The 23,856-nt window shown below is 39.3% G+C and overlaps 2 protein-coding genes across 3 annotated transcripts in view; one reads left to right on the top strand and one right to left on the bottom strand.

Annotated features, from left to right (window-relative positions):
- The window catches only part of ctnna2 (catenin (cadherin-associated protein), alpha 2), a 347,985-nt gene that overhangs the window by 228,631 nt on the left and 95,498 nt on the right, over positions 1-23,856 (top strand). The gene's annotated exons all lie outside the window — the stretch shown is intronic.
- Positions 3,719-5,296, bottom strand: lrrtm1 (leucine rich repeat transmembrane neuronal 1). Its single transcript, XM_040147175.1, has one exon. It carries the CDS (start codon positions 5,294-5,296, stop codon positions 3,719-3,721), a length of 1,578 nt encoding a protein of 525 aa, XP_040003109.1.

Here is a 23,856-nt window from a genome sequence, read left to right as displayed (position 1 = left end):
ACAGTTGAAAATGTGAGGGAGAGATACATACATTTGTTATTTGTTACATTTGCTATGACTATGATCATTTTGGTTACCACTCATCTGTATTGATTTTTACTGAGCATCATCAATCAAGGCATTTATAATGGATGCTGTCTGAGAGCACATATCTCCCCTCAGGGAATTATCACCCCAGGATTAGGTCAAGCGGAGATTTGATCTATTGTCAGTTAGATGAATTGATGTTTTTCTCTACATTTATTGTGTCTCATGGACACAGAGAGAAACACAGAGAGAGAGAGAGAGAAATGGAGAGAGAGAGAAGGTAAAGGTGAGAAGGGATAGAGATAAGTCTAAAGTAGTTTAACGTCAGCCCTCAGGACTCAAAGCCTTTAAAATATTCAGAGCGATTCCCCATCACCTTTTGCCCTGGTTGCTTGTTTAAGAAAAGAGTGAAATGAAATCAATAGCAGTGCCAGTACTGGCCTCTTTGCCAGGCATCATCCAATATTTATACAAATGAAGCTTCACAACCTCAAATTTACCCTGCAGTTGCATGTTTAACGGTCTGTTGGAAGGGGGTGAAAATTCTAGACAGGATGTGAAGATGAAGAGAATATAATAAATCTCCGTCCCCATCACGGTGCCTTGCCATACATACTGCAGTCATTTGCATTCATATGATATGGCAGGTTATGATTAACAGCTACGTTGAGTCTTAAAGTTGGATGCCCTTGGTACCATAAATAAGAAATGGATTATAAATCCCACCAGGCAACTTTAAGCCATTATCACTTGCTAAAACATGTCTCCTAATAAATAACCACAAAGTTTAGTGCTTTTGTTACTTCAATATTACATGCATTGCATACAGACTATTAATTTAGTTAGCCAGAGTTAATCCATGTGCTACTAGCCAAATAACATGAAAGTTCATTGTAGGTGTTATATTTCGCTTTAACAACAATATATAGCATTGTAAATTGCTCACATTGCACCTTTATTTTTCATCCTACATGGTCTAAATCCGCAGACATCGGTTTGATATCAATGATTGCTACGGGATCCAGAGGGCTGAGTTCAGTTTCTGATGATAACTGATAATTCAGCACCACCTGGAATGGATATGTGTGAAGACAAACTCCCTGAACACAATTGTACAAATATACAGACACATGTTATAGTTTTGGAAACTGAGTGATAAAGTCTATGTTGATGGAATTTTGAAGGAAATATTTTAATAATATTGTTTAAAAAAAATTTAAAAACAAAAATTATGTAATTTACATAAATTATGTAAATTCTTGATTATGTATTTATATTGTAACCTGGAATTCGTGTTTACTGCCTCTTGCATTTATTGCAGAATAGTTATAAAAATAAAATGGCTTCAATTTAGTGCACTCAAGTGCAAAACACTGAACTCCCAGCATACCCTTCATATTATAATGGATGATTAGCAAGTGATGGGATTTTACCTGAGAGAACGCCTATGAGCTGTGGGAGGAAAAGAGGGTAATTTAATATGTATATCCTGCGGCAACTTTGTCAGTCCCTCCAGGATGGCAATCTTGTGATTACATGAATTAACTCAAAGTTCAAGAGCTTGCAATTTTGTCCAATTCCTGAAATATCTTTGCAAAATAATGTAAACATGTTTGCCCATTTTACTAATCAATGCCATTTTTAGTTAAAACTATTTCATTGCAGAACCACTGATAATTAGCCCAGTTCATATACAATTAATCCTCAGCCCCAGCAAAACAATTTTTTTCAGAGACATTATTGCCTGAGGGACCTTAAAGCCTCTGCACTTCTTTGCAGGTGAAGCTGACTCCCAGGCTTTGTATTACCCCCAACAAGGTCCACCAATTTAAATTTCACCAAACCATTTTTAACCCTGTAAGAACCACCCATGTTTTTCTGACCCTTTGTTTCATACTGTTCAAAGAACACAAGAACACCAGCTGTACTTACAATGTTACTGAAAAATCTGAAGATAACTTTCTAATCTTATTGGAACTAATTATGTAATGATTGTCAGTGAGTTCTTGAAACATCTTTTATTCCTGTGGACTTACAAGTTGTAAACATTATTTTAATTTATCGCAAAATAACACAAAAATTATGCAAATTGATGCATTGAATTTTTTTCAGAAAAGCAGCTGCAAATTCATTATATTGATGTTGCCCCTGCTGTGGAAGTTGGCAAAATATGGTGCACAATAGGTAAAATGCAGCCACAGTATGAGAATACAGGTATGCACACTAGAGAGCAGTCTGTTCCCTCTTTCTGCAGTCGTGATCCTCCATCTCCCTCACATTAACACTCCCCCACCCGCCAATCCCCTCACACAACACACTGTTCATGTCAAAGGACCCAGGAAACACAACATCTGTCAGTGCACTAATTTACACAATGAACACCAGAGGAAGAAGGATATATATACACCTCAAAATGGCCTTGTATTTAACAAACATTTTACATCACATGAAAACACAGTGAAGAATATCGCATGTGCAAATCTTCCTTGAAGCTGATAGATCATTTCTTCAAAGATTCTGACACTGTTTGAATTGTATTTTGATTTAACTAAGCATGGTTTCAGTGATTGTTTTCTTTAGTGTGCTTGATTCAGTGAAAGGAGGCGTCACTCCTCTGTGAAAGCCAAAGAGGGAGAAGCAATGAGAGGCATAGCTTTAGATCTTTGAGACTCTGCTTTCTTACTTGGCTGGTACACAAATAGTGATATAATAATATGAAAATATGCTAACTGATTAAGATGAAATAGATCATTTGAATCTATTCACACATAGGCAATGAGAAGGGGGAAAGAAACTACACTGATAACGAGCCAACACAGTGAATGATAAAACAACAAATATGTGAGTTAAAACAGAGAAGAGATCTAAAATTCAGACCATGGATTTTACATTGGAGATGAGATGCAGATATCCCTCTGCCCCTTTAATTTTTTTGTATTTAATTTTATTTTTTTGGTTCAATACACTGCAGAGACATGGCTCTCCAGTCCACGAGCGCAAAGACTGCATCTAATGTCATCCATCCCCGCTGACAGGCTTCTCACATACAAATGAGTTTACTGTGAATAGCAATTCATTTATTTAAACATTTTTTGTAGTTTACAAAAGAAATAGATTATCTTGTATCATTTTTTGTCCACACTTGCACTTCTTCTTTTAACATATTTTACACAGACTTTTATTTTTACATTTTTAATCCAACTTAAAGATATTTTTTCAATATTTTAAATGGTTGTCAAATATTGTGTTTACCATAATACAAATGGTTTGTTTTTTTTTTTTTTTTTCTTCTTTTATGTGTCCCCAGTTTATCTTTAAACAATAATTAAATGTCCTGAAATAGAAAGACACATTAAAGCTCAATTATCCATCCATGAGAAAAAAGCCTCAGTGCCCACGATGTATTCCTCTCTGTTTTTCTGTAGAACATCAACAGGTCCAAGAGTCAGGTGCCCATCTTGCCCTGTGGCCTCAAATCAGCAGTAGATAGCAGTAGCAGTAAATCCACCGTGAAATAGTCAGCCACATAAAGCACACTCCTTTAACATCACAGTGAGATGCTGTGTAAAAAGTGTCTTAAAGATCCCTTTATTCCTTCTGTCCCACAATATTCCCCTCCCCAGTGTATCCAAAAAAGGGATTTACTGTATATCCAGAAAATCACAGGTAAAGATGTACTCACAAAGCAGGGTCAAACCTCACATTCCCGAGAAGGTTGCTGTTGGCAAGTGCAAGAGCCATATTCATTGATAATTACCAGAGCTCCCTCAATGTGGTTAGGTTTATAGTCAACATAGTACTCCGGAGTAGAAATTGCAGCCATCTGCTGCTTGCTTGGCTTTTGCTTCTGCTTACGGCGCTGACTGCTGAAGCACTGCCTCAGTTGTCTTATTCCGGCAGGAAAGCACTTCCACGCCACATACAGCATGAGCACTATGATGAGAAAGGAAAAGATGAGTGCCATGGTGCCAGTCACCACCTTGTGAATCTGCATGGTGCTGTCCAGGTCATCATGGCCCACTGTGACAGTGAAAGAACTGGTGACCACCTCACTACCCTCACCCTCGTAAGGGTTGGGAGTAAACGGGCCCAGGAACACAGAGCCACCCTGGGCCAGATCCCTTGTAGAGGCATACAGGCCTGCTGTAGTTATCTCCATTGGGGGATCCTCACATAGCTGAAAAGCATAGACAGCATCCAACACATCCTCGCCCTGTGCGGTGTCGGGGCTTGAACACAGAAGGGAATTGTCACGCTGACCTCGGAAGGCACTCAGCCAAGAGGCCAAGGCACACACATTACGACTGCACTCCCAGTCATTCCCTGCCAGGGTAATGCTGTCCAGAGATGACCATGAATCCAGGATGCGCTGGTCCACAGAGGTCAAATGATTGGAGTCTAGCATTAGCACCTTTAGGTTTGGTGCACTCTCAAAAACATGTGGCTCAATATACTCGATTTCATTAGCTGACAGGTCAATCTTCTCTAAAAAATGCCATGTCCAGTCCAGGGTATTGACAACAATAGTGGCACGATTATTGTGCATGTACAGAGTACGTAAAGAGATGAGGCGGGGGAAGTGGGCTAGGTTGACTTTAACCAGCTCATTGTGCTCAAGGTGCAACTCAGTCAACTTGAAGAGGCCAGCGAAGGAGTTTCGAGCCAGGCTCTGCAGTTGGTTGTATCCCAAATCCAGAAACTGCATGCTCCGGCAATCTTGAAAAATCCGCACTGGCACAAATTTGAGAGCATTGTAGCGCAAATGCAAATTGGTGAGCTTTCTAAGGCCGTGGAACAGGTCCGGCTCTAGTGCCTGCAGCCTGTTGTATGAGAGGTCCAGGATACGCAGGTTTGGGAGGGGTCTAAAGGTACCATTTGGCAGACTTTCAATCCGGTTGCTGCTCAGGTCTAACTCCTTCACTCGTCTTAGCCTGTCAAATGCACCCTCCTCTACAATGTCAATGTTGTTGTGATCTAAGTAGAGCCAGGTGAGCTGTGACAAACCAGCCAGTTGGCCTTCACGCAGCTCAGTCAAGTTGTTCTCTCTCATGGACAAGCCCATGGCACTGCTCAGATTGCGGGGAATGTCTGTGAGGTTGAGCCCCTCGCAGTACAGCAGCTTGCTGTCGCAGCGGCACAGCCTTGGACAAACCCCCTCTACCAAGGGAACCATTCTCAGAAAAATGCCCAGTGAACACAGTATCAACCCAGGGGGCTTCTTCAGTGGCCACTTTAAGTACAGTCCAATTAGAAGGAAATCCATTAGCATAAATATCCAGGGATGTCACTGAGAAAATGTCCATTGAACCACTCTGGATATTGTTTTTGCACCTTCACATCATATTTATCAAGTAATATTTAATTCATTTAATAATCTGTTCCGTTACGTTTTTGTATCTTAGATGTAGGCAGTGATATTGTATTACTTTTATTTAGTCAATCAAGGGAATCCTTGTCAAAAATGCAGATGATAGAGGGCAAGTCTCTGTGCTTATGTTAGATATCAAGCAGTGGGGGGAGAGTAGAGGGGAGTGAAAAAAAACTATCCTCACTGATAGATCTTATTTAAAAAGATTCCTACTCACCCCTATCCAAAAGCTGACAATCTCCATTCAGCGTCTCGCTTTGTGCCCCAACACTAATTATGTGCGAATCTAAAAAAGACCCCACTGTGGTACAAATTCTCCCCCCCTCCCTTCCCTCTTTTCAGTAGACACCAGATCCTTGGCAGGCTTACAATGTCTTAGTTCTCCTCAAGTGAAAGAGCCAGAAAGAGAAGGAATTCAAGTAGCTTTCAGCGAGATGGTAGGAAGTGCAAGTTCCCCTGTCTGCATGCATGGGCTCTGTCTCTTTTGCTCCTCCGCAGTCCTCTGCTGCAATGATCAGAGGGGAGAAGAGACAACCAGAGAAAGAAAAAAAAAAGACCAAGGAAGAGTCTTTTTAAATATCTGTTTCGCTCTTTCTCCTCCCCTTCCTGCTTAAGTTTCAGCAGATCTGTCAACATATATTATCGTCCATCTCTGGAAGCAATCACTGACTTTAAATAAAAGGTTTAAATCCATTCAAGCGGGTAATCATACTTTCAGTGACGGATGCAAGGGTGAAAAAAAGGATTTAAAGAGGTGAACCCTGTTCACTGTTTTCCTGTTTAACTGTATTCCTGGTCATCTCAGTGGCTCATCTCGATTAAGAAGCCGCTCGCATCCCCTGTAGCTTGCAGGTTTCGTTCACTCCCTTGCTCTCCGGGTGTTTCCTCAGCCAGCTGGAAGAGGCTGCTGAAGGCTGGTGATGGTAAGCAGGCAGGGGCGGTAAATGTAGGAAGCAAAGGAGCGCGCAATCCCTTGCAGCAGACCAGTACACTGACAGTGCATGCAGAAGCACCTTCTGTTCACTGAGTGTCGTAAGCCACTCACAATTCAGAGTGCTTGCTCTCTTTCCCTCACTCTCTTGCTCTCTTTCCCTTGATCGCTCACTCACTTGTTCATGGTGCTCCCCTCCTCTTCCTCTCTCTCCCCTCTTGCCTCCTCATTTTTCTCTTGCTGTGTTTTTCTCTGTGCCTGGGACATTTACATATTCAGAATGGGCTGGGCTTAAACCAGGAGCTTTAATGAACACCCCCCTCTCTCTCTCTCTTTCTCCCTCTCCCTCCGTCCCTCCCGCCCTCCTTCCTTCCTTTCCTCCCTCCTTCCTTCACTGACTGTAATGAATTGGGCCATATTATGTTTGCCTCCTTTGACGTTGCTGTGAGAAAGCAGTTTTCTGATTTCAGAGCTGCAATAAACCATTCATCCAGTGAGCGAAAGGATGTCCACCCCTAAAGTAGAGAACTATTTGCATGTATATTAACGATCAAAAGAGAGTCCACATGTAGAAGGAAAAAAAAGAAAAATTCACCATATTCTCTCTCAAAATTAAAACTGTAGCCACATTAAACATGAAAGTAATTAATTCCAGTAATGATGATACAATTTAAATGTACTCATCATCATGTATGTCTGATGATTTCAATTATGACTTTGTGTAATGAATCAATCTCAGTCTATTGATAGTAACTGTTTAGCCTTATTAACAATAAAGGCTAGAGTATAATGAATCAAGACTAGAGTATGACATTCCTCATTTGATCAAACTCCTGTAGCCAGGCATTCTATGTCATTGTCAATTATGGCTAGGCTATCCATTTTGAATACAGATGTAATTGCTTGCCACATAATATTAGCATAAAACCATAACATAAATATTCTTTCTGAAGGTCCGCTTCTCGCCTTCTCTGGAGTCAGTCCTAGCCTTGTCATCGTTCTCCCATTAATTTTCAGAGACAATGACCTGTAACAGTGCCTTACATTCCTCATACCAGCCAACTTTCTCACCATCTGGTCCCTTTTTCCTCTCTGAGTTCATTGCATTTATACTGAAAAATGCCATTACTTTGATATCAAGCCTTCTTGCTCATTGGTTCTCAAAAAAAAGGAACTTAGAAACGAACAAAAATGGGTTCGAACAAAATTTATAGAAACTGGTTTTAATTATCCCCCCTTCACAATCCAGGTTCAGTAACTTGTGTATGGAGCTAAATAAATATTCAAACAAAAAATATCCTTTGATATAGTAGGACAAAACCCAGTATAAACATTTACAGTATGTCATCATTGCAAACAGCAGTACCAGTTGTTTTTCATTCACAAAGAAGTTACAGGTGGTTGTTTTTTCTTCTTGACACTGACCCTCACCTGAGCTGACATTTTTTAACTTCTGTAATCTGGATTACTGCTGACAGGGAACCTAATGTAGTTATATTAACTACATCTATTAATGATGATAATACATTTTATTTACAATTTAAATAAAACATTCTGATATATCATTGGCAATACTTTAGAACTGGCTCCCTGTAAAACTCTATAGTGCTAAACTGAGTAACTAGTGGTTTGCTTCGTGTTTCATCAGATGTTTACCATGTCCCTGAGTCTGTTCATATGCTCTGCTTTGGCAGGCAATTACCATAATGTTGTTGTTTGTGTTTGAGCTGGTCATATGGCATTAGCACTAGCTGTAGAATAGCTGACTGACTGAGACAGGGATATTCAGAAAGTTCTAGTTTATTTTATTGATCTTAACTGTACTTTATCTAGTCTCCACCCCTTAGCCATATATGAATTTAAGAGTAAACTTTAACAAGTTCTAAGTCAGGAGAGTTAGCTTCAGAGTGTTACAGGGAACAGGATAGTAGATAACACCATTTGAAGTGCATCCCATCAAACAAAAAGTCCCCACCCAGTGGTATAACCCATTACTACAACAACAGTACAGGCCTTTCTGACTGTTACGATGCCAACTTTTTAAGCTGTTGTCTTTTATGCAAACATGACTGTTTATCTAACCAAGCTTTCAATAATGCATCATGGGCTAAGATTTGGTGTAGATTTGTATTTCTGACTGTATTCTAATTCACTGAGTACAGATATATTTTTGGAGTAGATGTTCGATCATTTAACAAATATCTCTCAATATTCAACTCTTCAATAGTCAAGACTCACATCTCAACAATATATTTTCTTTTCAATTTTCTTAACATTTCCATCTGATTCTTTGTTAACGTCTTTGTTGTGTGGCAAGTTTATACAGAAAGTAAGTGCTGTTTTCGAGCGTCCCAGACACATACACATCTAACATCTAAATTTTTCTAAAACTGTTCAGTTAGCTTGATGTCTGTTGACTTTGTAGAGAAGTTAGCACAAAGTTTTGATTCATGTTAGGAACATTGTCCTGATGGAAAAACAACCCTCTCCAACACAAAAAGGTATAGTATGTCTCTGTATAATAGAGTGGTGCTGCTTTTGTGGTCAATACGAGACTTTTTAGAAAGATGGATGATGATGCTTTATCTCGCTGCATGTAGTTGAACCGAGGCTGGCTTCAAAATGGGGTGGGAGTTTGATTACAATAATTATGACAAGGAGCCACAATTACCTAACAGCTCTGTACTTTTGTTCCGACCCTGTCTGGCATTCCACAACTTAACCTCAGATACTTGATCTGCCACCAGAGGCTTTATAATACTCTCTTGGAGACAAAATCAAAGTTCTTAACAATGTGTCAAAAGAAGTGACAGCTGTTGCACTGATGTTACTTTGGTTGGACTACAACTGAATAAACAAATCTGTTTGTGTACTAGGTAAGATGTGACTTAGAAAATCATGTGGTATGAATTTTCTTTAGTTTTAAGTCCCATTTTCCCTTGGTCCTTTTTCACGATTCTTATTATGAGGTGCTCAGTGAAGGTTTGACAGCGACACAGAAAAAATGTCCTTCACATGATCTGTACATCTTGGAGTTGGAATCATCTCTGCTTCCCCTTTGCTATATTCCCTCGTAACTGTAATGGCTGACTACACCATCAGCTAATGACATGGTGCACTATAATGACTTGACACAACGAACAGGAGATGAGAGTATCCAGACCATCAGTTTTAAGACTTTAAGAGCTTTTCCTCTCTGCTTTGGAGATAAAGTCAGCACACGTGTGTGTGAATGTGAAATACACTACTAATGACACACTCACATGAACACACACATACAAACAGATATGGCCATTATACAGATTGATGGTAGATAAGGATATGGATTTTCTTTTAATGAATAACCTTTAAATAACCTTTTTTTTTCTTTTAGCTTAAATCATAAGCTTACAGTTTAGGGTTCATGTATGAATGTGACTCATGAGCCGCCATATCAAAAAAAAAAAAATTGTGTCATAAAATGATCTGAGATCTTTGTAGTTTTCAGGCACCAGCTGTGGCTTTGTAGAATGGAAAGAAGGGCTGTTTTTTTTTCTTTTTTAATATATATAGTTTTATGCTTTATATAGTATTGAGTACTGTGCAGCAAGTAATTAGCAGCTGATAACAATGCTTTGTTTGATGCATATTGTATTTGCCATGAGAATGGCACCATTTTCTGAATGATCATATGACTCTGAATAACTTATTTGATTTAAAATTATTTCAGTTTTTCTCATGCATCATAACTATTTGTGTCTGGTTATTAAGGAAAAATGCTGTTGTGCGTTGTTACACTGAAAATTTATTTTCTATCCAGCCAGTGATGCTGTTCGGCTGGCTGTTTTGCCCTTAATCAATCTGGAAACAAGTGCATTACAATTAAGTCGAGGACTATACGTGAAGAAAAATTAAACTACTATTTTTAGTTGGTAGCGCAATGACAACAACATGATCCATCACTTGCTTCCCATTTGACCACTGCTTAACCCTCTACATGTTGTCCCACATCTTATTGACTTTTCGAAGACAAGCAGTCATGAGTCAAAAGTTGGAGTTGGAGACGATATTGGTCTGGAATAGTTTTGTTAAAATATCTGGTTGTGTAACCAAAGCATAATTTTATGTCCCTTACTAATTATGTGATTGTTTTATTTGATATCTTGGATATTTTTTATAATAAAATGGTTGGATCTTATGGTATATTGTCAGCAGACTAAATTGATTTGAGGGATCAAATAAGACTCAGAATTATCAGCATCTATGATTACAGGCCCATTATTTAAATCATTTATTGAATGTTTGAATGTGAGCCCAACAAAGCAAGGCAAATGGTGACTAATTGACCCACTGCAGAGATAATGTTGATGGGCAGCTGGGAAAGGCTTGTGGTGGGGGTCAGTGGAGAGACTTGCACTACAGTGTGGCTGTCAGTGGTGTGGTGAGGAAACAGCATGAAGTGATTCTACATCTGCAGTTGAGTGCGACCCCCAGCAGATTGAGGTTTCTCTTAGTTTGAAAGGGTCACAAGTGGACAGAAAGATCAACATTAATCTTATTCATTGGAGTTTTAGTATTTATTTTCTCTCTTCTTTGGTATTTTGGATGACATAATCGCATCATATTATCAGTAACTGAGGATGAACTGAGGAGCAGAAGAAACTCAAAGATAAATTGAGATAGCCGTGGGCATTTCTGATTATTACTGTCATAGTCTTATCTCAGAGAGACATCTTCAAAATTAAAATCGTGAAGACTTTAACCCAGTGAAGGTTTGTGTTAGTATGTATTCTGGGTTTCCTACACAATATACAAATAACCCACCTCTCTCCATCTTCCTTTGCTTATGCTAACTGCAGCTGGTAAGCAAAACATGAAAAACAATATCATCATAATGTTCATTGGAGCATGTGACAGGCGGGACATGGCTGTCGCTATTGGTTACAACTCCTTGAAGCATGTTTTTGTGTGATGCTAAGTTGGCTTCAGTAAGCAGAAAAAAATGAAATAAACTGTGTGTCAATAAATCTGGGGGTGGCTTTAGGAAGTAGCATGATCTTAAAGGGGATCTAGTTTTATGTTTCTTTCCCAATACAAAAATAATGCTCTGCGTTATGTAAATTGAGCAGCCATGATAAAACATTTTGTTTCTAACCCCCTCTATTTGTCTGCACTTTGGTCATTGTTTTCTAAATGTGCTCTATAAATAAATTGGCTTGACTATTTCATGCCACCCTTCAGATCTGAGAAAGACTGACCTCTTCTTCTTTGCCCAGCTCTTCTTAGTTTTTCAGTGTTGGTTGCAAAAGCAAAGCTTTTTGGTGTTTGTTGGATAAAAAGCATTGCCACTTCAAGGCGAGATCTTAACCTTCTCAATTCCAAAAAATTCTTATGGTGACTGGCCTTGACATCGAGTCTAACGATCCTTGTTTATATCACTACTGCATATGGTTGAGTTTTCCTCTGCTTTTCATATTTTTAGCATCTGATGTATTCTAAACCACACAGGCACTTTAGGTTGCGCCATCCAGTTAGTAGAATTAAAGTACATAATAGTTTTTACTAGAACAAGGGAGAAATGATAATCGGAAAAATTGTCAGTAATGATTTGTTCAGTATTCTTTGGTTTTCTTAAAATCCAGAAATTACTTGATAACTCTCCTTTAGACCCCCCAATATTTAGTATTAATCAAGATTCTGTAGGCTAGGCCCTTTTTAATCATCCAGTTTCAGTGATAATGTGTCCTCTAAAGCCGTTTGCTCTTGTCCTACGCATTTTAGTTCAAGGTTTGATGAGTTGCTTGTGCTTTCAGGAATGCTCCTCTCCATACCACATTTATGCTCAGCTTCTTGGTGTTATTGTGGCTTCCCTGTTGCCTTGAACATGTCTTTCTCTTTCACGGACATGTTTTTTTGCCCACAGAACTGCTGCTTTTTTATTTGTTGCACTATTCTCTGTAAACTCTACTCACTGTAGTGTTTGAACATTCCAGGTGGGTGGCTGCCTCTAAGATCCTGAAACCTCCACATTTGGCATTGACATCTAGTCCCAATCAAAAGCTAGGTTAAAGAGTAACTGTGCCTCTTGACCCTTTCTCCTCTGAGTTACAGCTATTTAAAAGACATGGTTAGTTGCATTAACTAGTATGCGTTCCTAATAAAGTGTTCAATCAATATATATTTGTAAATATGCATAAAATGTAAAGCCATTTAAACTACATCACCATTTACCTAAATAGGCGTGGAAGAACAAAAAAGCAACAAAAAGATCAAACAGTGATGGGGGGGTAGAAAATGGCAGAGAGAGAAGACTTATAATCAACAAACAAGGACTGAAGACAGACGAGATCAGTCAATATATACTGCATACAGACAAATAGGTGGGGCAAGTTAAATACTGCACTTGGTAGACAAATTAGCAAAGCAAATTGCCAATTGGATAGAGATACAAAAAAAATAACAAAAAGACACACAGTGCCTGTTTGTAAGGCACATAGGAAGAGAACAGATATGTATCACCGATTGTGACACTGCTGCACAGACTGAGTTTGAGTAAACTATGCATGTGCTTTTATCACTGATGATAATATTTAACAGCAGAAAGACAAGTGTCAGTAGCATTTGGAGAAAAGCAGAGAGAGAATGCATCTACAGATATGTAGGTAGACATATAAGTAGACAGGTAGGTAAATTGATTTATTGCTCTGTGTGTGTGTGTGTGTGTGTGTGTGTGTGTGTGTGTGTGTGTGTGTGTGTGTGTGTGTGTGTGTGTGTGTGTGTGTGTGTGTGTGTGTGTGTGTGTGTGTGTGTGTGTGTGTGTGTGTGTGTGTGTGTGTGTGTCTGTGTGTGTGTGAGAGAATTAATATGGGTCTAAATTGCTTCCGGGTATGTCTGATGTGAGGTGTTCCCTGTGTGACAGCGAGAGAGACAGTTATTTTGCCGTGTCACAACACAGAGCGGTCACACTCTCAGTGTCGGACATGCTTTTATACAAAAACAAGATCTGAATTCTTCACCCGGCACCAAGGCTAGTCTTCCATATACAGTGTTTAATTCAATTATGTGTTTTAACATTTTTACTTAGTGTGTTTCTTTATGCATTTGTGTTCTGGCTCTAATGTTTTTAGCTTCACAGACTACATCAAACAGTGCCTGTGACTAGGCTCTGTCTGCCAAAGGAACTTTGTTCAACTGTCAGATGACGCAGAAATCCCACTGGGAGCCACCAAGCCCATTTTCAAAACCCAGCTCTCTAGAGCAGCATGCCCCCACTTTTAGCCCTGACTTCACTGGCCTATTGCCTCATTCAGAGCCAAACAAGTCGTCTCTGTATCCTTCATGTGTCCACTAGCCTCTCTCATGTTGGGATGAAGCAAAGCAGAATACGGCAAACAGAGTCTCTGATGCAAAAGGCTGAAACACTTGTAAATTTAGACTGAAAAATTGCTTATTACTGTGGCTTCATCCCTAGTGTCCCTAGTGCAAGGTAAGGTAAGAACACTAGCCTAGAAATCTAAATAAAACCTCATTAGCGTGCAGTGGTGCAAGGACAGATGAAACTTTTAGTACGAGAAAGGTCCTTGTGTTTCACATTTGATGTATTGCAGTGAAATTTCAGTTCAAGGTATTAAGTGAACCTTACAATGAAATTAGTTGAATTATTACTCACAAATAAAAACTCTATTTGTTGGCAATGTACTTGCACTTATTATATCCTAGAAAAGTCGTTTTTGCGTTCCTTCAAGCAAGCTCCTTTTTAGAGGTTTGATTCAGCCTGTTATTTTGCGCACAAGTCTGCAACACTTCTTGGAACATCCATAAATAGCACATAAAATAGCCTTCTGATATTGATCAACATCTGTTAATACTGTTTATACATATCAAGAGGGAGAATGTTTTAAAAAAGATGTTCATTTAGTGTCACAATTGGTGGTGTACGCTGGACCTCTCCTTTACTGTTGTCTCACCTTGATACTAAAACAGGATGACACCGAAATTCATTACAGACACTGCTGGGAGTGACGCAGGTCTCCTAAATACGTCGTTTGACTTTGGACTTTGTGAACCTGATGACACATTCATTGTTTCAAACTTGAGTGTGACCCAAAAACAAACAAACAAAAAATGCTAAATATTGAAAATTAAAACATCCTGTTTTTTTTTTTTTCATACAGTGATATGTTGGATAGATTGTTTTCTCATATTAATGAGATAACAGTCTAACAATGAACAATTATGAGATACTTTTCCCAGAATGTAATGCACTTCCATAGATTACAGATGCAAATATTACAATTAACGACGGCTGATTACCATTTAGCTGCTTCAGTTTCAGATTGCTGCTACTGTACATGTATTGTACATGCTGGCTCTCTGTCACACTGTCATGACTTACCGGGACACAGAACTGAGCCATGGTTATTGTTATACGCAACACCTCTGCTTTATATTTCAAGTCAAAATGCCTGCTGCGAAAACGGCCAATTGGAAACGCTTTTGTGGCATTGTGGCATTTATTCTAGTTGCCTAAAATTGCCTTGAATTGCGGTCATAAGGGAAGTTAATTATAGATAGTGAGAGGCTTCTTGGCAAACTAGCATTTAGCTTAAAGCAACAGATAACCTGTTCAGACAGGGAAATTCCTCTTTCTTTTGATTATCATAAGTCTGTAAAAGCTGATTTTGGGCATGGGGACTTGATATAGAAGAATAACATTTCATCAAAATGTGTGTATGCAAGCGCCACCAGCAAATTCTCCCCTCACCTTGACTTATATGAATCCCAACTCTTGCATCGAAAGTGTGTACACAATGTTTATAAATGAGGTCCCTCTACAAATATTGTGAGCAACTACTGAATGCCTTCTCTTCTTTCCTTACGCGCCAACACATTTGATTAACATTCTCAGACATTTTTATTCCAGAGCCTGATGTGAAGGGTACTCTTTTTGTACCAATAATGTGTTATTCCTTCCAGCTCGTCAAACGAGCAAAGCAGTGTAAACACAGAACCGTGTGCCCCAAGCCCAACAAGGAGTTACTCCAGGAGATTGAAAATGGAGTCACCGTTGTTTCAGAGTAAACTATACTTGTTATGTCGATCGCAGTGGAGGGAGGGAATATGTCACCCGATGTAAACGTATGGCTTTTCTTGGTTTTTAATATTTTTTCGGAGGCTGTGGAAGAGTTTGATGGCACAGAGGCATAAACTGTATCAAGCCATGGCAGCACTGACAGTACTTTGTAGGATAGATTCATTGCTAGTTTTAGTGTGTTTAGGAGAATTCTTGATTATAATGAAAAAAGATAAAATAATGCCAGCTTTATCCCTTAATGACATGCTTTGCTTTGCTTTGCTCACAGGCAGCATAAGTAGCAACCAGGGTCACACTGAGAGAAGACTCCAATTGAGTGGAATCCAGTAGTTAGGTTGATTTCTATAGCACTTGATAAAATTACACTCATGTCAGTTTAGTGGTTAAACAATGTAATCTGCCACTCAAGCATGCGTGTGAGTGTGCTTGTGTTTGTGTGGATGGGTACAAATGTGTGTGTGCTTGTGTGCATATGCTCTCATGTTACTAAAGTGTGTTAAATTACTTTATATAATCTCCCTGGATTAAATCTGAGGTTACAAGTCTTGATGTTATTTTAGATTCTGGTCTAAGCTTCAACATTATTTTATTAACAAGGTGATGAAAACATCATATTTACCTTAGAAACATAGCAAAAAACTGATTCATGCCTTTATTTCAAGGTATTATTTATTATTATTTATTGCAATTTCTTTCCAAAGTAGATAATATACAGACCTCATGCTTTACTCAATTTCCAGTATAAATTAAATATTTATTCTTCATACAAAGGTCACATCATTCAGAAGCCTTTGAAATAAAGTGAATTAAATGCTATAACAAGTGGAATCCCTAAAGAAAATACGGGGCTATGGTACACTCCAGTTAATTCTGGTTTGTAGGCTGCATTCAGTCCAGGTAGTATCTAATGTAATTGTCTCATAGCTCAGTTTGTCATACACACGGTAAAAGCACATCACCCGAACTTTGCAGTAATACAGCAGATGTTGTCAAGCTTTTAGAGCTTGTGAATCATTTATTATCAAGTCTGTTACAAATGTAGAACACCTGTGTACTAGGCACTTTTTCACAGTTTTTCTCTTTATTTCAGAGGCGGGTACATGCATAGCTGTCAGCAAATATCTGGTTCACCTAGAAGTCAGTACAAAGGAGTGATGTCCTTTGTGGACATATAGCGGGAATCCCCACAACACCTTTTTATGACTTAAGGGGGCTGTTAAACTTGTACTTCATTAATTCACATGGGATCCACAGCTCCAGTTCTTAGGGCCATTCCTAATACCCAACATGCATGTCTCTTGGTGTGAGATGAAACCAGCGTACCTGGAGGAAACCCAACCAAACAAGGGGAGGACATTTGAATTACAGCCACTGAGAAATTGTGTCGCAGTACGAAAGGAGTTTAGGAGGGTGTTTCGTCTTTTGAGCTTTTCATCTAGAGACCACAGTATTCATGAAAAACAAAAACAAAACTCTATCCTGGATTAAAGGTCCTGTGTTACCAGTTGGTGTACATACATACATACATACATATCATGCAGATTGTCTAACTGGAAAGTTGGAAATGGTATTTCAGGAGCAACAACTGACACCAGTGCTATTTCTGTGTACACTTCACTGTAGATTTTTGACTGAAAATGTGCAATTTACGCATGTACAAGCCAGGGTAAACGTAAAATCCTTAACATTAGAATGGCAAGAAACGATTGTGAGCAATCATGTTATCATGCGACAGTTGGAAAATGGACGTTTTTCAAAGGAACTCAAACTAGACACTAACAATTAAAATTGTAGTAGACTAGTTACCTCAAAGTATATGTTTGTCCTTAACACGGCAGGATTAAAATGTTGCATATTTAAAGGTAGCTTTGTATGTCAAAGACGGGTAAATGGGCTTAGCGCTGGGCTATATATTGAATGAATTTGATTAATTCAGATTTTTATCTTTGCATGATGTGTAAAATGTCTACATCATGAAAATCAAGTTATTACAATGTACAGAAAAAGGATGATAGCATGCTAAATTAGCATTCTTGAGTTTTGACAGCCTATAAACTATGATGTTAATAGTTAAACCACATACTTACCTACCACAGTTTATGGGACTGTTCTGACGACAGGTGGTTAGCTTGCGCTGGCTATCTCGTACTGAATTCAGCTGTCACTTCAACGAGAAGGACAGACAGATAAAAGACTTTGAGTACTGATTTTAGCTCTCAGTTTGTGTTTATTAACGAGGTGTTATTTCTTTTAAAGTTAAGAGAGTCAGCGGAGCAGTGTGCGGATTATCCTTCATTCAGTCTATCTCTGCCTGCTGGGCATCTTAAATTAACACGCAGCAGTGTGCAGATATAGGACTGATGTTGAAACACAAACAGCAGGAGCAGACAAATTAGTTTGCTGACTTGTCCGCTCTATTGTGTTAAAAAAGATTATTAATGTGGACGTCCATGTTTTTAGTGTTGGCATCTAGCACATATAGTCCATAGCTGCATGGGATGGAATTTATTCTTTCAATATGCATAATAGTATTGCAGGTGGCGCATGTCTGTCATTATTCAGGTCAGCTGTCTTGTACATGTAGTCCTAAAAATATGATCTTTTAGTCAGGTTTTAGTTTTCCTGCAGTTTGCAGGAAGAAAATAGCAATTCAAATCATTTTAAGCCCCGACTTAAAAAAGTTAAGATTCTGTTTCTTTTATCTGTCGCCAAGCCCTGATTGGGTTTACTGTTTGAAGCTATGAATATCTACCAGTTTTAACACCATTAATATTTGGAAACCAATGCCCTTTTTTAAACAAATTTAGTGTAAATCATAAGTTCAATGAACTACATTTCAGGGAAATCCAATTCATTTTCTCTCAATCGGGAATTGAAGTATTTCCAAACATGGTTGAATCATTTATCAGCTTAATCTTGGCAGGTAATAACCCAGATTCTATGTGGATTTGACTGTTTCTGCAATTTCTCTTTTGTGTTTCAGTACAGCTGATCAGACTTTGTACAATCATAAAAACCGATTTCGTCATGTCCCATGTCAACAGCTCAGTCAGTCAGTCAGTTAGTAAGCTTCGAAAAGATCAGTAGCAGCATTGACCTTGTTTTCTTCCTACATACAATTAACATTACACATTTAGAAAAAGGGAAAATCACACCAAGAATGTTTACTAGATTCTCCAATATGAATTTAGATCCACAAGACTTAATTCAGCCTTAAACATTAGAAAATGTGCACTGCAAATAAACAGTTGGAATTACAGTGCATCCCTGCGGTTGTGAGAGAGCTGTTAGTGTCACTTTTATCAAATTTCCTCTACCCATTACATGAAAGTGAGACCTTGTTTAGCTCTAAGTTACAACGCAGATAAGTCATTAGTTCGAATCCACTCACGGAAGCTATCATTATCTACTCTCCTACAGGCCAAACCATATCATGACATTCTGTCAACTGGCCACAAGCACAATGTACAGATAACTAGATCCCAACGGGTGTGACAGATCCTTGCGATGTTAAATTACATGATGGCATATCCCCAAAGTCCTACTATGTAGAAGTAAAAAATACAGTTGTTAAGGTCACTGGATTCCAAACTGTACCCTTGATTAAAACGCAGAGTGCTGTCTCTGGCAGTAGACAATGGCAGCTAAATCCTCTGACAAGAGAAAAAATTCTCAGCCTCACTTCCTCTCTGCCACCTTTATGCTTGTATGTGTATATGTGTGTATTATGCTCAGTGTCTCACTGCTCAAAAATGTTTTTGCATGATTCACTCTCTTCATGCCAGTAATTTCAAACCTAGAAATCTAGAGCACGATCAAAATCATCCTTTGTTTACAAAGCCATAAACTTGGTGACAAATTGCTAAACTCTGGCACAATGGGTTGTGCTTTCTTAAAATGATATGTAGGTTAAGGGCCTTCAATTGAAGGGAATAATTTTAATTTGCAGCTACTGTATGTCTTCATGCTGGCCTTTACAAAATACAGAAACCATCACTATACGTAATCTGCAGTTTTTTGGGGGGTTTTTTGCAAATCAATGTTCTGTCTTGCTATTTGGACAAGTTTTACATTACCAGCCCCAAATCTTGGCCAGCTATTTCATATTGTGTTGTGTAATGAGGATTGTATATTTTTTAGGGGCTGCAACCATCACGTCATAATTTCAGTCTTTCTAACCTGGTTGACGACGCAGTGGCTACATTAACTACTGGCATCACTTTAAGTTGCTAATAGCACAAACTAGGTATCGACATCATTCATTATGTCATTCTTCTATCAGCTACTGTCTGGTGCAGCTGCCCACCTGCACCAGAGACTTGTCAACCAAATGATCCATACATAATTAAGGAGGTAACCCACATAAGAGACCTGACCCTGTCACAGCACTGAAAATAAGGGGGGCCCGCCCACGGGCACATGTCATTCTCCTTGTGATGCCCACAAGTTCCTGTTATGTTGCTCCCTAACTATTATTGCCAGACAGAGCACACAGTAGTACAACAATGGCAAAGATTTCCCAAAATTTTTATCTGCTATACGAGACAGGACAACTGGACTCGCATGACATTTTTGAAGACCCCCCCCCCCCCCGAAAGGCTTATTCACTTCTAAATGGAGGAGTCCCACGTATTTAACCGCTTGTGGGGTCATTAGCACCTTGAAAGTCATTGAGGTCATCTCAATGAGTTAACGATCCCACAAGAGTTTAAATAGATTTAACCTCTTGTATACCTGGGTCTCCCTACCAGCATGCATGTATAGCACCTTAAGGTTTTATTTCATATGGGACTTGAAATATATTATTAAGCAATTAAATTCTACATTGAAAACATATGGAGATGTATCATCTCTCTATGGAAGCACTTGAAAGGTCTATGGAATATCACTTATGATTGCTCAATATGGGCTTCATTTACGTAATTTTCTATGGCCAATCCCAGTAACTATAGAAGATCCTTTGCTATGTTCTCTTTGTCATGTAGTTTATGGAAATTTTCGTGCACCAGGCATCCCTTTTAATAGGCCAGGATTTGCCAAACACACATAAATCAAGTCTGTTATATATAAATAAAGAACTGGTGCAGAATGTCTTTGTTTTCACAGCTGAATCAACTTCTCAGTCTGTGATCAAATCAGTGCTCAGTTAGGTGTTGTGCAGTTTAATAAATCAGATGTAGAGAGGTTCATATGTCTCTCCTCGTGTTTAAATCTGTGCAGTTTCCGGGACGGTTTGATAAATGGCGGCCAGTATTTTCAAGGGTTGACGTCTGCATGTCATTTCCTGAAAAGGCTGGTTGGACACAAACAGCTGTGACCATTGTAAGAAGACATTTTTTAAGTCACCTTAAGGAAGGGAATAGATGTCCTTTGAAAAGACATCAATCCCCAAATACCCACCATGACAATAAGTCCTATCCCTCGATCCATCCTCACGCAGTGCACTTACATCATGTCCAGATATTCTGTGGCTTTACTGCTCCCAACTAATAGCAGCAACAACTATTTTAGTGGCTTGCAGTGCTGTTTGGCTGGACTGATAAAGCCCACATGAAAGGATAGTGGGAGACATAATCATTTCACCAGTTCGGCCAGCTCCAGCAGTCTTTGAAGTTGTTGCACCGCGGATCATTACAGCAAGGGAAGACACTGTTGTCTAGCTCTGTACAGTATATCTGTGTTGTTTGTGTACACAGCGGCTTTCTCGACAGTGGGCTGATCCACAATATGCATTAGGTACGTTAGTGTTATCATGCTATCATTAGCATGTTTTTATTTGATCTGTTTGTGGCTCCGTTTTGCTTTCAGACTTGAGGCCATTTTCTTTTTCCTTTTCCCAAAACACCCTAATCCCTGATTAGTACTACCTACACACAGCAACCCACCCAGAAGAGCAGCTTGAGTCATCATTATCCTGGTTTACAAAAACACGCATATCATTCTCTGTCCCCCTTGCTATCCCTGACAACCGCCAACTTCCCATTGATAGCAAAAGGCTGGATGCTGTGAAGACGTTTTATGTCGTTCAAATGTTTTGCATAATTTTAAATCTATACATTCTTGTGTGCCTCTTACTTGTACACCCACCAGTCACTATTACATTTCATTTATGAGCTGCAGTGAGCAGCAAGATGGAATGAGACCGAAATGCGCCAGTATCTGAAAAACTTTTTTTCTCGTCAGTCATTTCAGGTTTGTGGAGCTACCTCGCTTACTTGCAATCCTGTGCTCCACACTGAATAGTTAAGAGGTCACATAGAGAGACGTAGAGGGTGGTGTTGATGGTTGCGAGCAATGAATGGAAAGAGAGCATCAGGCAAGCAGGGATGCAGTCTGAAGCAAGTGTGAAGGTGGATGATGTCTAGACACAACAAATCAGTCCGTTCCCTTGCTTCTCTGCCTCTGCACATTTTTGTTTTTCACATTAATTCTAAATTACATTCATGAAGTTTGTTTCAATGTATGTCTACATAATGACATTGCATATAATTTACCTTTCACAAATTTTGATTGAAGTGTAGACCACACCGGAAAATCAAAAATCAGAAAAATACCGAAGTCATCATAGAATAGCCCAAATCTGACTTATCTAACACCACAGAGGTACTTGTGGAGACAAACCATACATCTGTAGTAATCAGGCAGTAATCAGTGTTAACGGTCCTATTTGTGACATACTGGATATGGATGAGACATTATGAGGATATACATTATGTAGTCAAAGGAGTCTGGTATGGATTTCCATTAAACTGAAAAGTACTTGAGAATTTGACCCTCACAGTCAACACTAATGTCTGTCCATTGTCTACCGCATAGAAGTCCCCTAATTTATAACATGTCAGTGTTTGGTCTGATCCACTACGGAGGGGGTGGGTGGGGTGGGTGGAGGATGATGCAATGCAGGGAAGAGAGAGTGATGATGAAATGGGATTATGTCTCCTGGTATTTAGAGTGGGTTCTTGAACTGGTTTGACTTAAGTCCCTGTTTCAGGTGTTCCATCCGATCCGTAGCATATGACGTGTATTGAAGCTTTATTCTTTTCAGAAACAGCACCCACAGACAGCCTCGTCATGTTTGTGTATGCATGTATAGGCAAGTGCGATGTGATAAATTGACTTTTTTCAGCTCTGCGGTGAAACAAAAGTACATCAGAGATACTCAAACCTTCTTCTCACCCTATTGACTCGCTTTTTTCTCTTTACCACAGTTCTGCTCTCACCGATATTACACCACTCTCTTATTTTCTCACCCTCTCTAACCTATTCTCAGCCTCTCCCTCCCTTGCTTCTCTTCTCTTCCCTTCTGCTGCCCTTCCTTGAGTCCCTCCCTCGCAGACTACTTGCTATTCAGTTCAGGGAGGCTGCAGGCAGCATTGCTCTAGCTCCCCATACTGCTGCTGCAGGACTAGACTTTTTTATCCTCTGCTCTCTCTCTCTTTCTGTCTGATAACCAGACATTTCCCCTCACTCTTTTTCTTATTCTCCTGAAACTATGCACCTTAAACCTTGGCTTATAGCCCAAAACACTTAATATTTAACCCCGCCCATTCTCTTCATGCTTCTATTCTTAAACCCCTGCATCGCTGCATGATGTCCCATTGTATATAACTATGTGGATATCAGCCTTAAATGTGTCTCAGGAAAGTGTCTTTTCAAGCACTTTTTAGATGCAAATACAAGAGTAAAATATCTTCACTCGCTGGGCACAGCTTTTAGGGATGCTTTGAGTATTTTTTGGACTTCTGAGCCCTTTAACATCCATGTTATATTCCAGAGGTACCTCTGCAAGTCTGTTTCTATGCTCACTCAGTCACTGATATACCTGTATTTTTCAGGCTGTTTTCAGGGATACCTTCGTCCTACTGTAAAAACAGAAACATGGGAGGTTGATAGTTTACAGCCTCCTAATGACACCGTACTGATTGTGACTAAAGGAGATGGATAATGAAGTCCTTATGATGTCTGGAACATCCCTCAATGTGAAAAGGAAGGTCTGAATTTTCTAGAACTAGCTTCTGTCTTAGAATTGAAAACCTTGAATTGACAAGGAGCCGGAATTGATATCATGACCAGGTTATGCCAGGTTAATCCATTACAAATTTACAAAGTTTCTTTCAATCTTCCAGAATAAATAATTTCTACTCGTCATCTCTGCTGTGACAAAAAGTTTGCACATTATTCCAGGTAAAAAGAGTAAAATCATATACTTCTTGAATATGCTGTCACCTGCCTGCCTTTCCCGCCAGCAGAATCACATGACCTGCTCCTCCTCCCCCACTAACCTGCTCACCTATTCCCTGTTCCCTCATTAGCTGCCTACTATATTCACTTGCTCTCTGACAGATTGTCTTTGTGCCATGTGCCTTAGTATTCCAGCGCTCCTTCCTTTGCCTGCCTGTTTTGATTCTGATCGTGTTTTGGACCTTGCCTGTGTTTGTTTGGATTGTGCCTCAGCCC

Source organism: Xiphias gladius, chromosome 15 (genome assembly GCF_016859285.1).
Source record: "Xiphias gladius isolate SHS-SW01 ecotype Sanya breed wild chromosome 15, ASM1685928v1, whole genome shotgun sequence".
Taxonomy (NCBI): Eukaryota; Metazoa; Chordata; class Actinopteri; order Istiophoriformes; family Xiphiidae; genus Xiphias; species Xiphias gladius.
The sequence above is the reverse complement of the archived record's forward strand: the minus strand, read 5'-3'. Positions and strand labels throughout refer to the sequence as shown.